Here is a 16449-nt window from a genome sequence, read left to right as displayed (position 1 = left end):
ACCATTTTCTTAAACAAACAAACAAGCAAGCAAAAAGAAAAAAAAATCATTACCACTCTATAGTAGTCTGGAGACTTCTCCAAATTTAGCAAAGTTCCAGATGGCTCTGTTGCACTGTTCAGGGGGGCTTTCTTTTGCTGTTTCTAACTTTCCAAATTGAATGTTTGTCATGCCAGCAAGCAAGAGGATAATAAATAGCATGTACCTAGGTGTTATTCAGCTGTTGACAGAAAGAAAAATGGGAGACATGCAATTTTTAACCTTTATCTAGGATTTTTTTGTAGCTTTTAGTTTCTCTTTTGAATTCATTAGCATCTAAATGGAAGATAATTATGATGAAAAGTAATTTCTATAGATAGAAAGAAATTGAAGTGATTGTAATACCAATACTTAAATGTATAAATCATATGATTATGTAACATAGCAAACGTATAAGCCTAGCATCAGTCCTAGGTAGAATACTTGGAATGGCTGATAGAAAACAGTCAGTACAAGGCTGAAGGACACAAAGAACATGGCCAACAAATGAGACTGGAAGGAACAAGGAAATCTGTTCTTGAGAAGATTGCATTTTTGACTGATAAAAACACTATTTTGAAATAGCAATTTCTGTGGACATTAGTATCACATTGCATTTCAGGTTAATATGTGTATTTAATGTAATTTATATTCAGTAGCTCCAAACTTGTTAATATATTAGATAAAAGTTGAAATTGGGAAATCATCACACAATGCAACAGCTTCTGGTGCGTTCCAAGAGGAATCCATTTGCAGCTAAAAAGTGATTATTATTTTTAACAATTATGAGGGAAGGTAAAGCAAAACTTTTTAAAATGTGGATCAATTTATAAACAAATTACAATTAAATAAGCAAAGAGGCATTTTAATGCAGCCAAGTAGAAGACATATCTGGAAACAAGAATGCTGATCAGTGCAAAGTTGTGACTTAGAAGAGAGCAGAGCTACCTAACATGTCATGTAATCGTGGTGTAATGCAGTTGCAGAAACGGTTCCTTGCCTTTATTAACAGAGAAGAATGATTAGGAGTAAGAAGGCAATATAACTTACAGATCTTCAGAGTCCAGATTAGAAAACCACACTTAAGTCTATTGAAAATTACAAGAGGTTCAGAGATTTAGGAACATACTGATTGCTTCAGTGCACTTGCAGACCTGTCTTCTGTTGTGAATCAGTACAGAAAAAGCATATGGGCCACAAAAAGGCTTTCAATAAACAAATAATAACAAGATCTTACGATAGGATGCAATAAAAGAAATTAACACTAGAAATGAGCCATATGGATTGAGCATCCATCATAATCAAAAATTGGTGCATATGCACTATGTAGATTCTTTAGATTTAGGTTAGATGTTGTTCTGTAGGGCACACTGTCTTCCATCAGAAAGCTGATACAGGTAGGTACCATGGAGGGAATGTCAGCAGCAGTGGTATGCCAGCAGCCTCAGTGCGAATTAATGGCTGTGATGAGCCCTCCTCTATATGAAATCTCTGATGGTGAAACCTGGGAAGTGAAAGATCTTCAAAGCAACGGTTGCAGGTGAATGTACGCAATGCAGCCAGACAGAGACAGACAGAGTAGAAGCTGTATTTGTATCACCTGAGCAATGCAGAGTAGCAGCATCTATAAATCAGTGCTGACGAAGCTGGTCATTTTGACAAAACTTGAAGCTAACACAAAGTCCTGGTGATTTGTGGTTTGTATTTTTTTCTCTGTGTTGAGATTGGTCCTCATGTAAACAGAGTAATTAAGTAGGTGCCCAGCTATGCAGTTTTCAGTAAATTTCTTGGTTACAAGACAGAGGCTGTCGTAGCTTTTCACATAGGAGCTTTTCACGAATATTTTCTTCTGTAATTTCTTATTTCTTATTTCCAGGTGGCTGCTTGCTACATACTTAGGATTATGCTCCAGTATCTTATGTTTTATTTTGATTTATTTTCACCAGTTCACTTTGTTTTCTGTAGAAAAATATGTATTCATCAGGGTACGTCATAGGTCAAAGTACCCAGCTTTCCTATTGAACCTGCCACTTCTGGTACAGCTAACATATACATGGATTGTCTCTAGATGAAGGTGATCAAACCAGGCATTTGTTTGTTTATTTTTTTTACCCACAAATCATTCTTCCTCCAGATTTACAAACCTCCCTCCTTCTTCCCTAAGTCATTAGATTTCTGTGATATGCCCTCACATTTCCAATATCTGCACATGGTTAGGAGAATGTTTTTGTTGAATTTGAGACACCTTATTGGTGTTTTTTGTTCACATTGATTAATCTACATACAGAATTCTTTATAAACCACTATTGAACATTTTCTTCTGAAACACTTATACTCTACATCCAAATAAAATACAGATAATTTTACCTCAGGAATGTGTTGTTTTATTAGTAGTATTTATTACAAGGAACTTTGGGCCATTCTTCTGAAAATTAATGACTTGTTTTACTCTGTGCTATATGAATAGCATACATTTTATGGCCTCTCTCTTTGTTTTGCTAGTGTATAGTATTGAACGTATGAAATTATCGCCATCCTCTTATTTTGATTTTTCCTAGCAAACTTTTATTAATATTTATATATTTCCATTTTATTCCTTATTCTAGGAGGACTTACTGGTATTGAGGAAAACTGTGAAATCCTTTCTGGCTGTCTGCCAGCAGTGTCTATCAAATGTCAACACTCCAGTAAAAGAACAGGTAAGAGAAATGTCTGTCACATGCTTTCACAAAAGTGTGAGTATTAAACTGTAGGAAAACTCAAAATGACACTTAATACACCAAACTTAAAATAAAGTCGTGTGTGCCTTCTGTCTAAGTAAAACTGAACAAACACTTCATAAAAAGAACTATATTAAAATTACGTTTGAAGCACAGCTAATGTCACATTCATTTTTGATATAATAGTGGATGCTTAGGCTCATGTTCAGCTGTCTGAAGGCATCTAACTGAATCATCAAAAATTCAAGTCTATTCCTTTACTTAATTACTGTATTAAAAGACAGAAACAGGCACTTTCAGAGGATGATTGAGGCCTCAAATTGGCTAAATCTTTCTCTGTGTATTTCTGGATTTTTTCCCTAGTATTGAGTAATGGAGAACTTAGAGTGAGTACTTTCCTACACAAGTCAAATGTCTGAATTTAGATTGGAAAAATTGAAGCCTCGATATTTATCATTTTGTCATCCTAATAATTCCATTAAATGTAGCAATTCATGCTAGTATTGTGTCTCTTTTACCCATGGTGGCTAATGAGAGAAAACTGACGTTTCTAGCAGTACACATCATACTTCTGTGTATTTTCTAGCAGGAAATCTATGTTAATTAATTTTACAAAAATACTCTGAATTACACTAAGAATGTAGTTTCACACTATGCAAAATTAGTTGCTTGACTGATAGGTATGTCGCCTTGGTAAATCAGAATAAAATATCCAGTTACACAGTGCCTTCATTATATAAAAAACAAGGGTTTTTTTTAGATTCTCATGAATGTAGTCATTACAGCTCAGGTTGCTGTGCTTCCCTGTTTGGAAAGATGACTGAAAACATAAGTGCATACATTTCTCTGCATGTGAGTGTATGCTAAAGGTTTGTATTTATGAAATATAATTATAGTAAGGTATCCATTTTGGGGGATTCGCTGTAGTTATCCAGGTATCTGTGTTAGATTTTTGGAAAGCCACACATGCACAGAGTGAGAAGCTTCTGCTATATATGTCTAGAAATTGAAATAAATTAAATCCAAGGACTTGCTGAAATAATTTGTGAAAGCATTTTGTAGAGATACAATAAGCAATATCTGCTTTGTTTGCAAAGATGTTAGGAATGTTTGCTGATTTCTGTCAGGTCTGTTGACATCTTCTAGTTGTCTAAAATTGCATTTCTGTGTCAGCACTTCCACGATTTTGCAAAGACTGTAACTAAGTGGCACATGTGTACTTGCTTATGTTTGTGTTTTGTTTGTTTTATTTTTTTAAGATAATACTTGTAAAAAGATAGTTTTATTTTTTCAAAAGATAGCTCTGCTTAGTATTTACACTGTGTTCTGCAAGTTGATAAATATGAATATTAAAGGCTCAGAGATCTTCCTACCTTACGTACTTTTAAAGGACTCCTATATGTCGTTGTCTTGCAACAGATTTAAGTTTAGTAATTCTATTTAGTATTCTGAGTAGTTACTCTTAACATAGAATATATTTTATTAACATTGTATAATGTGAAAATAACATCTAACTTCATGAAAATACTAACGATTCTAGCATAAACTAGGTTTAATGTTGCTTCTACATCAACAAATGGTAAATGATCCTTGCCATGTGCTTGATGTATTTTGAAATGTTTTAATTCTCTTTCTCTCAAATCTTCTTTTAATCGGTAATTTAAATGTTTCTTAGAAGCTCCTTTTCAGTTCACAATTCTGTGGAATCTTTCAAGACTCTGCTAGACAAAGCCATGGCCAACCAGATGTAGAGACAGCAAGAGTCCCAGTCAGAATAGGTTGGGCTAGAGACCTTCCAACTAATTCTTCTATGAACTTTTTAATTTTCTTCCTTAAAAAGTCTCTTTCTGCAAGTGCAGGAACTGTTCCTTAATGCTTTTATTTTGCTAGATCTTTGGAGAATTCATTGTATTTTCTTACTAGCTTATTTGTTTCTTAATCTATAAATTCTTCTCAGAGAGAGTCAATTACATATCAGAGGAGAGAAAGGAGTGTTAAGTATTTGTTAGAAATACAACTGAAACATTACAAATTTTCTTAGACTGAGTGAAATAAATCTGTGACTAGACATATTTACAATAGATAGAAATTTGTACATGCTGTCTTTATATTGATCAGAAAAAAACACTTTCACTGTGTAATTGGTACCCACCTGCTTTTTAGAGGTCTACATTAGTATTAGCTTGAATGTCAAAAGTTAAATGCATGTCAAAGGAGTTCAGAGCAGCTGAAATCATCACTGAAATCAATCCCAATATTTTTTTGGATGCTGTGAAGAAAAATCCCAAATACTGGCACCTGTCTCCAAAGTCTAAATTGATCATAGTTTACAACTATTTGCATTTTGTTCTTGTGTAAGTGTAGCTCATTCAGATTTTATAACATACTCCACGAGATGAGTGAGCTGGTGTGACATTTAGAATTCACAAAGAATTCATGGTGGAGGTTTGTAAAGCAGGTTGCTATCACTCAACTTTTCTGAGGGTTCAAAAGTATGTTTAAATACACATTTAACTGTATTCTTCTTCACAGTTAAACAAAAACTTGATATAAAGTCCATCTTAAACACTACTAGGTGGGAGTTTATAAAAGCATGCATTCAGCTGTTTGTAGAGGGGAATATAGGGCTGAATTAAAGCCTACCCTGGATTTCATGAATCAGGCAGGGCTATTCTGCAGTCTGTGTTCATTTGAAAACCCCTTTGGCCTACCTCCTACCTGGGAATTGTGATTGATACTGCCTGGAGTGAGACTCCTGCAGGCTCCTGGGAAAGACGCAGCGTTTCCAGCGCTAATCTTCTAGGAGTCTTTTTGCACATTTGTACTTTCAACCTTCCTCTCTTTCTCTGTTCTCAGAATCAAAGGTTAAAGATAAAGAAATTAAAATGATTAAGAAATACTTTCTGAAAGATGCTCAGGTGTTGAATGTAATGCAAATGAATACAGCTGGCTATAATGCTCCAACATAAGCCATTGGAAAGAACAGTATTATTCTCATGCATGGGAGCATGCAGATAAACCCTTGAAAGAAATAGAATTATTTATAGCTACTTTTTTTTCTGTTCCCAGTTAATAAGGGTATAACAGTGATGAGTAAAAATCATTAAAAATTCTGCCCTAATTGACTGTTACCTAGATTTGAAAGCTATGCAGAGTTACTTGGTTGTTTCCGCAGAGAACTGTGAGTGAAATTCTGCAAGGATTGCATTGCTTACATCTGTTTCCCTGTATTTTCAGGATCTGAGAATGACTCAGCTTGGATTTTGCCTTATAATGTTACTCTTTTTTTTTCTCGTTTAACTTTTCTCTCTATTTAATAATAGTGGGAAAATGTCTAGAAATCAGATAAATGGTATTTTGTTTTGCACTTACTTGACTTACGCTTCTTACTCTTAATGTGTCTCTTTTACCTTTCAGGCTTTCATGTTGCTTTGTGATCTCTTGATGATTTTTAGTCATCAGCTGATGACTGGAGGTAGAGAAGGTCTTCAGCCTTTGGTGTTTAATCCAGACTCAGGCCTTCAGTCAGAACTTCTCAGTTTTGTGATGGACCATGTCTTCATTGACCAAGATGATGAAAACCAGAGCATGGGTATGTTTAGCCTTCACGTTTTCTACTTTTATCTTTTTTCATAACAAACACATAAGAGAGAATAAAATAGAATTTTCAGAAAAGTTTGCTCAAAAATGTTTTCAGAATTACTATTCTTTATTGGTGGGGGAGGTTTAGGTGTGAATATGAAGTATTCAATGTTATATCTGTTAAAGAAGAAACAGTAGTTACAAAGTTCACTTCATTAAAATGGGTGTTTTTAGAAGACATGGAACTGGCCTGTAAACTACATTTTATTAATCCATACAAAATTATTTACTGATCTTTTCCTTAGTATTTATTTTCAAAAATACTGAAGTCTTAGTTCAGTGACAGACTTCGTTTAGTATGGCTTCAAGGGAAAAAGTATGCCAGAAGAGTACATGGAAGAAAAATCCTTTCAACTTTCAAAACAGAGTTACAGGATTGTGAGGTGAATCTTTCCATCAAAGCTCTAGGCAAGGATAGTCTTAAGAAACTCTGGTGTTACTAAATAAATACCCACTCTGCTCCCCCTCCTCCCCCCCCCAAAAAAAAAAAAAATAAATCAAGCTCAGGAAATTGTTGGAGACTGGGAGACTGCTTGGAGAAGTATTGCGTGTGCTTGCTTTATTGTTATTTCCTAGGTATCCGTGTGTGTGTGGCCATGCTTTGAGAAGCAGGAGTTAAAGCATCTCTTCTTCCTCAGAAGGATGACTGGAGATTTTTGGCTTTCAGTCAGGGAGGGGTGGATTTGTCATTGACATCTGTTTTTAAATAACTCACTTCTGCTGTGTGTTACAAATGCCTAAGTGAGATACAGAGGTATCCACCTTCTGAATCCTAAATATCTTTGGACAAGCGATGGATTCCCAGAGGGTCGAAAAATATGAAACACCTGCTGAATGTGTACTGTAGTGTTCTTTTTGCAAATTTTGTGAATTTCCATTGAACTCAGTTACTTGTATGTTATGGTGGCATATAAGTGCTATTTTTGATCTGTTAAGACAGTAGTGGATAGAACTATGGTCTCAGAGAATTTACTCTTGCTCTAAAGGTCCTTTCATCCTTCTAGCTAACGTCTTTTTTGAGCACCTTTTTAAGGGTTACAATGGCCTAAGAAGAATGCATTTTGACACACAACTTCACCAGAAATCCACAGTGCAAGTTAATCATACTTTGTGAGTTCAAAGTTCGGAGTAATAAATCAAGAACAGATTTTAGGAGGACAGTATTTATTTTTCTTGGCTCTTGAGGAACATTAGGGTTTTTTAACATCCTGTGATTGGACTGGGAAGACAGCAAAAAGATGGATGAAGATCTTTTTATGTAATCTCCATTCCCTAATGCTACTCTGACTCCATGAAGTCAGTGTGATGATTTACAACTTTTGGTGTTAAGAACATATCAGTAACTATAAAGAGAAATGAAGAAAAATGTGGGGATAGGGGGATGCTATTGGGCTTCAATTCTATGGGTTAAATCATCCAAAAAACAGCATGTATACATACTCACAGTCAACTCCACTTCTTGTAAGAGGTGTCCTGTGGTACAATACATGACTTACACACTGTGGCTCTGTGGAAACTACAGTAAGAGTGCAGCAAAAGAGTCCTTGTGACACTGTGTTCCTCCTGCCCCCTACACAGGCCTGTATTTCTTCAGACTGCTTGGAAGACTTCCATTAAGAATGATCTCTTCTAAATACCACAGAATATTTTCTATTATTACAGTTGTTATAGCTGATTTCATTTACTTCTATAAAATATGTAATACAGTTTTACTATATGATAATGTATTTCACATGTGTATAGTTTCATTTTCATTCACAGAATGGAGCCTTACATGGGGATTTAATACATATGACGTTAGCATTCGATGTCTCTTCCAACTGAATTTTATTTCCTGTTGTTTATAGCTGCTGTAAGACCATGGATTTCATACCTGCAATCCAAGGCATGCAGAAGAAGCACTGGCTTCTAATTTCTCTATTTTAAATATTTATAGTTCAGTTTTGTTAAAGAAGCATCTTCAAATGTCCTTTGATTTCAGAAGCTAAGCACAAAGCATTCAACAACTCTTCATTATGGCCTTTCACAGGATAAAAAAATAAGTGATTCAGTTCCATGTGGATTGTGTTCAGTATTACTCAGGATTATGGCATCCTTGGTGAATGGTTTGTCATCTCCCTGAACTTCCCTGAAGGTCCTAACATTCAAGAATAATCATTTTTGATTTTAGCTTCTCCTGCAACAACTGTTGCTTCATTTTAAATAATTGATTTTTTTCTAAAAGCTACTCTTTAATAATGTTGTTTTAGAATATAACATAATATATATTTTTTTTTTATTGTTGTTGGTGCTTTCAGAGGGAGATGAAGAAGATGAAGCTAACAAAATAGAAGCCTTACATAAGAGAAGAAACCTCTTGGCTGCCTTCAGCAAGCTGATAATTTATGACATTGTGGACATGCATGCAGCAGCTGATATCTTCAAACACTATATGAAGGTACAGCTCTGTGTATTCTCCCTCTCCTAAGTGAACACAGATTGTTGTGTCAGGTCACTTGTTTTTCTCCCTTCCTGTGCAGTAGTTAAAGATTGAACACTTGAAAGCTTTTCCAGCCTTGTTTGATTTCTGTACTAGTTTTTCTTTTTTTAAATTATACCTGTCACTGAGAAGCAGTAAGCTCGGAATTTGCCTTCCTACACAGCAGGAGTGCCTTGTTAAAGGCAGCATCAAAAGTTGGTCCTACATGGTGCCAAGTAGTTTTAGAGAGACTTACTTTGCAGAGAATTTCTTATCCTGCTCCTCAAATGTGTTCCTAGAATCCACAACAATAGTTGTTTGTTCAATGTCATATTTCAGTGGGAGTTTCTCAATCTTGGTGCTTGCCAGAACAAGGAAGCAGATTTTTATTTTTTTTTTCCTGTGGGAAAAGATCATTTTAAACAGGAAAGCAGTAAAAAAGCTTGGTGTTGTAAGTGGATCTGTCTGCAGTACCTGAATGTTTTATCAACTATCAACATAGGGTGTTTCCATGCAATATTTAGGCCCAATGAAATTCAGAAAGACTTGCTGTTCAGCTGCCACTTTACCCTGTACTTGCAATTTACCTACCCGAAGACATGTATGTTAGCACTGCTTACACTGCCAAGCTACATAAAGCCCCTCAGTATATGTCAGATTGCCAGGTGTACCCCTCCTGTCTCTCTGTAAGAGATTAGTCATCACAGAAGACAGAGCAGCAGTTTCAAGCTGTATTTGAAATTGTTTTTTGGTCTTTTTAAAAATAATAATAAAAAAAATACCTTTTCAATACAAGAACTGCAAGTAATCTTTCTATAAGAAAAGCTGTGAAAAATTATATACGAGTTTCAATTTTAAAAGGATTTTTTTGCCCACATTTTTTCCTAGTACTACAATGACTATGGAGATATCATTAAGGAAACCCTGAGCAAAACAAGGCAAATTGATAAAATCCAGTGTGCAAAGACACTCATTCTCAGTTTGCAACAGGTAAGAATATTGTTTTTTTATTAGAAGTCCTTCATTGCAACAAATGCTGGACAGGATATTTCTCTGGTGCCCTTTACATTGAAGCAAAAAAATACACTTCTGTTAAAAGACTATCTTGCTCCTCAGTTCAAGTTGCTTTGTCTCTTTAACCTCTGTATTCTTAAGGCAACAATAGGCAAAGTTTTGCCGGATTAAAATGGAAGAAAGGGAGAAAAAAGCCTTGGTGGCAGTTTGGTCCAAGCTGATTCATAGTGTTTATTTACTGGTACCTATGAAGCAAGAAGAATTAGGATGACTTTTTCTCCTCATAATTAGCTGGAAGTAATGCATCTTTTCTATTTTGTCTAAATATTGATTGATATTTCAAACTTCGAGATAATTAGTTTAAGTCTTTCAGTATTATTAAGCATGTTTTTTTTCCTCTGAACAGTTTATTTTATATCAACCATAAACTCTTAGTTTGATACAAAAACCATCATTGTTCTGCTGGCAGCACAAAGTGTGTGTTTCACTAAATACTGTTTCGGCACTGGCAATTCCAGCTATACCCATTACACAGAGAAATTTCTTACATAAGTTAGATGTTTTCAAATTGGCTGGGCCTTCCAAAATTCACTCCAGAGTACAAAGGGATTTCCTATAACAATCTGAAAGCTGAGTGAGATCTGTGAAAATGTGAGAAAAACAGAAGAAATTCCAGAAGAATTAGAAGAATTGACAATGGCAAGTGTAAAATTAGTTCCTGTCAGAACTTGGAGAGAAGAAGAAACCAGGTGCCATACCTGTCAATTGTGTACAGCCTAACACCATGTCATGAAAAAATATATATATTAGATAAGCTATTGCAAGTTTCTAAGTTATGGGTAGCAGCCTGTATCAATTTTTCAAGGAGAAATCATGTAAAATTGAGCAGCTTTCATTAGTTATATGGTAATAGAGCCTGTGGATAGGAGAGAAGGGGTATATTTAATGAAATTTGATTTAATATTTTTGTTGACATAGTCTCCTTTGATGGTGTCATTAGCAAGTTAGGAAAGCGTGGTCTAAATGGCAGTAACATAAGTAGATACAGAAGTGATTGGAAAATTACTGAGTAAATCATTGTGCTGAAATGGCATTATCAAGCAAGCTTTGAAGGTGTTTACCCTGTAACACTGTTCAGATATTCATTGTCTTGCATGATGGAATAGAAAATTTGGTTCCTAAATTCCTAGATTATACTGATCTGCTGGGTGGTGCAGGTACTTTAGAAAGCAGCATAAGAATGCAAAATCATCTCGATGAGTTCAGAAAACAATGGATGCAGTCCAATGAAGGTATGTGCAAAATGCTGCTTAAAACTTACTTTCCACACAAGTACAAGGTGGGGGCCAGTTGATGAATATCAATTACACGGAAGAAGGTCTGGGAACTGAAGCAGATTAGAAAATGAACGTAAGTGAACTCTGTAAGATCTTTGCTAAAAAAAAAAAAAAAAAAAAGTGATCATAATGTCCATTCGTAGCCCTAGCTGGTTAAGAACAAAAGTCTTTGTCAAAAACTGTGTTTTCTAGCTCACAGATTTTAACAACTGTATTCTTTCTCTAGCTGTTCAATGAGCTTGTTCAGGAGCAAGGTCCTAATTTGGACAGGACATCTGCCCATGTTAGTGGAATTAAGGAATTGGCCCGTCGGTTTGCCCTCACTTTTGGCTTGGATCAGATCAAGACAAGAGAGGCTGTGGCCACACTACACAAGTGAGTGGTGGTAAATAAACTAGATTTTTATATTACTTAGGTTAGAAGTTTTGCTTAGTATACCTCTTCCATAGGGACATAATCTTAACCTGGTCCTGGAATAATGATTTATTTCTTCTAATTCGGGTAGAAAAATAATGGGGGGTAAATACATATCTGTCTATATAAGAAAAGAAGAAAAACTAGCTGCTGCCTGTTTATTTGTGTGATTGGAATGACCATGTTTATCTATCTCAGGTAAAACCTTAGGTATCATACACAGTTGTGAGGACTGTATCTAACAAGCGTAGATAGCTCTTTGTAACACGACATTGTGGATTCTGTATGCACCTAGAGTTTTTATAAAAAGATACTCCAAAAATATTTTGTGCTCTAATTTTTTTAAGCAGATTGAGGCTTTTTATGTAACTTGTGCGTAGGAAAGCATAGAAAGGTGCTTCTAAATTTAAATTATGACATCCGCATGCCATAAAAAAAGTTAAAGTATTAACATTGGCTGTCTCAGAGTGTTTAGACTAAGACTAGCAAAGCAATGATCAGGGCTTTGAATCTGAAAGGATGTGAATAATAGAATGAATATGGCCAGGAAAAAAACAAGAGTGATGCAGAAGTTTGGAGGAGATGAAGTAAAAATAAGTCCTATATGAAGATGGATATCAGAAGAATTGTACCTGCTAGTTTACACTTCCCTCCTAAGTCTGGACAGAAACCCCAGATTCTCCTTCTTAGCCACCTTAAGCTTTCAGCAGATATCTGGGGAACTCTTGGAGAGTTGTAATGTTTGTCCAAACAAAAGGTGACGTCTTAGCACTACTCGAGTCCAGATGGCAGCAGTGTAGGTGGTGAGTGTGACCGTTCCAGTCACATTGCTAAATAGTGTGTCATACTCCAGATGGGAAAAGTGTGAGATATTTCAGACCAAAAAGTAATGTGAGTTCCTTCATATCTCAAGCTAAGCATGCTGTTGTTTTGTGTTGAAGACGGCATCTTTTTTATTCTGCCTTCAGATTGGTTGATTATGACAGTTATTTATTCTCATGATGTATATGTAAGGTGATACGTTTTTTCTGTCACACTCAGTCCTCACCATCATTTTTTGCTGCTCCCTTAAGCATCCAGGTCTGGGGCCATCTGCACCAATTTTTTTCTAAAGTAGTTCTCAGTGTGAGGAGGCAGCTTCTTCCCACACTGTCATCAGTCACTGGTCATGTCATCAGTACTAGCGAAGACCTCCAGTGAAAAAACACATAGATCCTGCAAGAGTCTTTTGACAATCTGTCTTATCTCAGTACCCTCAGCCTTGCATGCCCCATAACTTTTCATGTACCGAGAACAACTGGCCCATGTTGTCAGTCCTTTCCCAGAATTCAGGGGGAATGTTGTAATACACAGTGAACCTGGATTCCTCTGAGAAGAAAAAAGTTCCTTTAGCTGTAATAAATGGTTCAAAGTGACTAAAACTGAAGGTGAGTAATGAAAATAAAGGAAAATAGATGTAATCACCAGGCCGAGTCTTGTCTGCTTTGTCAAGTACATTTTTGAGCATCCTTTATGCTCTTCCCAAGGCTTTTTTCATAGCATAAATACTTTTGTTCTGACAAGAGAACCTTTCAGCAAGCAGACTGTGAGAGGGCATGTGAGCAGACTGGGATGGCACAACATCTACTTCTCTGCCATGGTCACTACAATACAATTGCCAGGAGAACCAGAGCTACAGATGCTCCATGCATGTCCCTGAGAAAGGTCCCCATTCCTGGCATCTCAGCAGTGTTGCCATCCTGGCTGTTACACCTCGAGCTACAGTGCTCACTGTTTGCGTAAAGGCCTCTGAGAGCCAGTCCTAGGCACAGGTCTTGTCACTATGGTTTCAAGATGTATGAATGTACTTGGGCATTTTTAGGCTCAAATATACCAGTACCAACAGTTTTTTCAAGATTTACAGTCATTCTGTGCTTGCCATCCACTCTCTCCTGCACTCTTTTCTGGAGTGCAGGACCTGAAAGGAAATCAATATGCTGCTAGACACTTAACTGTGAGAAGGAGAAGAAAGGTCCAGACATGCATTTGCCTTTATTGGGTAATGTGAAAATAAATTGTTTTATTTAATCTCAAATGATAAAGCAAAGATAAGGGACTTACACATGGATCAGTGTCCGGTAAGTAAATTCTCTTCTCTGACTCTTGACACATACGTTTCATCTTGTTATTTCTGATATCTTGTTGAAGCTTCTGCTTCGTGCAAAAACAAGAGCAAGTCAACTGGCCATTCCTGCTTAAGGCAGTGGCTTTCAGCACCTGCCAAGTTTCTTACATTGTGATAAGTTCTTTTTAACCAGGCAACTGGCAATATCTTCTCCTTGAGTTTGAGTCCTCATAAATTCAGAGGGAGCATTTGATTCCCCTTAAATCCAAAAGCTGCTGTTTGCTAGCAATGAAAAAAAAAATAAAAAGAAAAAGAAAACGTTAGGATTATCACAGTTTGGATTTGGGGCAGCATTTGGAGGTGACGGGATGACTTTCTTTTTTTATGTTCTAACAAACATCTACAAATTTTGAAACTTCTTTACTGCAGAGATGGAATAGAGTTTGCCTTCAAATATCAGAATCAAAAAGGACAAGACTATCCACCTCCTAACCTTGCATTCCTTGAAGTGCTTAGTGAATTTTCTTCTAAACTCCTGCGACAGGACAAAAAGACTGTGTAAGTAATAGTCTTGCTTTCTTCTGTGGGTTCTGCTGAGTTGTGTTAATCAGTGTAGTGTGTGTTTAAACTCTCTGCTTTGACATTTTCATTATCTACTGGGGGTTACAGGAAGTCCCAGTGAGACTTTTCACATAGTTATTCATTGATTTGTATTTTAAAGTAATAAAAATAAATGAGAAAAGGAGAATCAAATCCATTGATTGTTAGGTGAGCTTTAGAACTTACAAAACAATGTTCTTTAAAATTTCCCATGGGGCACAGAAAATAAAAAAGAATAATTTTTCAGGCTAGCAGAAAAAGGAATGAACTGTTAGTAACACAGAAAATTTACAGGCCTGTAAACATTGCAGTAACATCTCTTTCTGTTAGATATTTATATAAATAATAAGCATTTATTTTTGTTTATATTTAATATATTGAGTTAAAGTGGGCAATAAAGCATCATCAAGGTTTCTGTTACTGGCACAACAGCATAGAAAGACAGGGTGAGAAACAGCACTGTTGTTAGTTGGGACAGAGGAAGGTGATAGAGATCTCAAGGGCTAAAACAAGCAGCCTGAATTTGGTATGCCAGGCAATGACTGCAGATGAAATACCTGAAAATGAAATAAATCAGGTATTATTGATAAGAACTGAATAAACAGAAGGAAATGCTTAGCAACATTTGAAACAACGACCAAGGGTAACTTTGGATATTAAAAGAATTGGTGAAGAAAACTGCATTAGTGAAGGCAAGTTCAGAGTAAAAATGTGTTGTCAGCATCACTGCAGAGATTACAGTCTATGTTCCTAATATGTTCTGTAACAAATAGCTAGGATTTGGCCACAGCATAGAGGTAGTAAGGGAAAAAGGAAAAGTGCAGTCAAACATCATCCTAGCACTATGTGCCCAGTGCAGAACCAAGTTCTCTGAAGAGCTTTATAACCATTTAAAAATATAATTGCCAGATCTTCTCATTTATGGTTGTAACTATCTTTCCACTTGATTTTCTGACCATATAGAACTAGCTGAACTGGCTCTTCCTGTCAAGTGTTTCAGTAGTTTTTCAGTCAAGATATTTGTTTTAAAGGACCTTTCTATCGGGGTTAATAATTATGAATTTTATAGCTCTGGGCTTGTTCTGTGTTACAAAAAAATGCATGCATCTTGGTTAACTTTGTGTAAATTTTAATGTATAAACAGTTGAACCAATTTATTTAATTGTATAAGTAATTTGTCAAATCAGCAAACACAGTACAAGAAGTGGTTGAACCAGCTTGAGAATGAGATGATCTAGTTGGGCTAGCTTGGCACTTGGTTTTTCAGTCTGCCCTTCATTGTGTATAGCCTTGAATTTTGTCACCCTCTATTTTCTTCTTCAGGACAGGACTTATCAGTACAAGGATTTTACAGCTTCCTAGCCAAAGCATGGGTTCTCCTGCATCTGTTAGCTTAAGTGTCTTTAGCCTGATTCCAGTTGAATTTATTGAAGCTTACTCTTCCTGCACAGTTGTCATCCCTTCCACAAGATTCTCTGGTGTCTAAAGTCTGAATTTGTATTACATGTACACAGTGTGCATGACAGCTTTATTAACCTGATCCTTTATATGAAATTCAGTGTTTCAAGGAGTCTCGTTCCTTAGCATTCCACATCACCATTTATTTTTTTTCTTACGTTTTTGTCAGGACTGCAAAGATTGCTGTGGTGGAAACCATTTCTCCTGATTTTATCTGACTTTCTTGTAGTCATCTGTATCCGAGCTATTTATTTTAACTGCATTTTGAAGATTAATGGAAAAAAAAAAACACACACACAACAAACAAACAAAAAAAAAAGGGCATGATTTCTTAGATCTGTTCTAAATTACTGTTTAAAGATGAGTTCAGACATGCCCTAGATTCCATTGGCTGTTGTGGCTGAGTAGAGTCAAGGTTACTTGCTTACATGCGAAGATGGTTTTCTGGGGATCTCTGCGTTCCCTCCCTTGAGAGATCTGTCATGTTCGCACCCATCAGGCAGTGGGTGCGTTGCCCATAGTGCTTCGCTGACAGTTCATTCCCAGCTATGCTCTGGACAGTTGATTTGCCCTTCTCTGTAGAATGACTCCTCCAATCCAGAGGGACCTCGCCCCCTCCCTGCAAAGGGGTAGCCTACGACCAGGAAGGTGCATGACCACCATCTGGTGGAGAAGTCCTGTGTA

General features: G+C 36.3%; 1 protein-coding gene across 9 annotated transcripts in view; it reads left to right on the top strand.

Moving 5' to 3' along the window:
* The window catches only part of STAG1 (STAG1 cohesin complex component), a 178315-nt gene that overhangs the window by 147819 nt on the left and 14047 nt on the right, over positions 1-16449 (top strand). For all 9 annotated transcript variants that reach the window (XM_068692780.1, XM_068692783.1, XM_068692784.1 and 6 more), the window contains 6 exons: positions 2625-2717; positions 6156-6330; positions 8678-8817; positions 9727-9828; positions 11416-11564; positions 14137-14265. In XM_068692780.1, the coding sequence (XP_068548881.1) occupies positions 2625-2717; positions 6156-6330; positions 8678-8817; positions 9727-9828; positions 11416-11564; positions 14137-14265 (788 nt within the window). The remainder of the gene's footprint in view (positions 1-2624; positions 2718-6155; positions 6331-8677; positions 8818-9726; positions 9829-11415; positions 11565-14136; positions 14266-16449) is intronic.

Source organism: Anas acuta, chromosome 9 (assembly GCF_963932015.1).
Source record: "Anas acuta chromosome 9, bAnaAcu1.1, whole genome shotgun sequence".
Taxonomy (NCBI): Eukaryota; Metazoa; Chordata; class Aves; order Anseriformes; family Anatidae; genus Anas; species Anas acuta.
The sequence above is the reverse complement of the archived record's forward strand: the minus strand, read 5'-3'. Positions and strand labels throughout refer to the sequence as shown.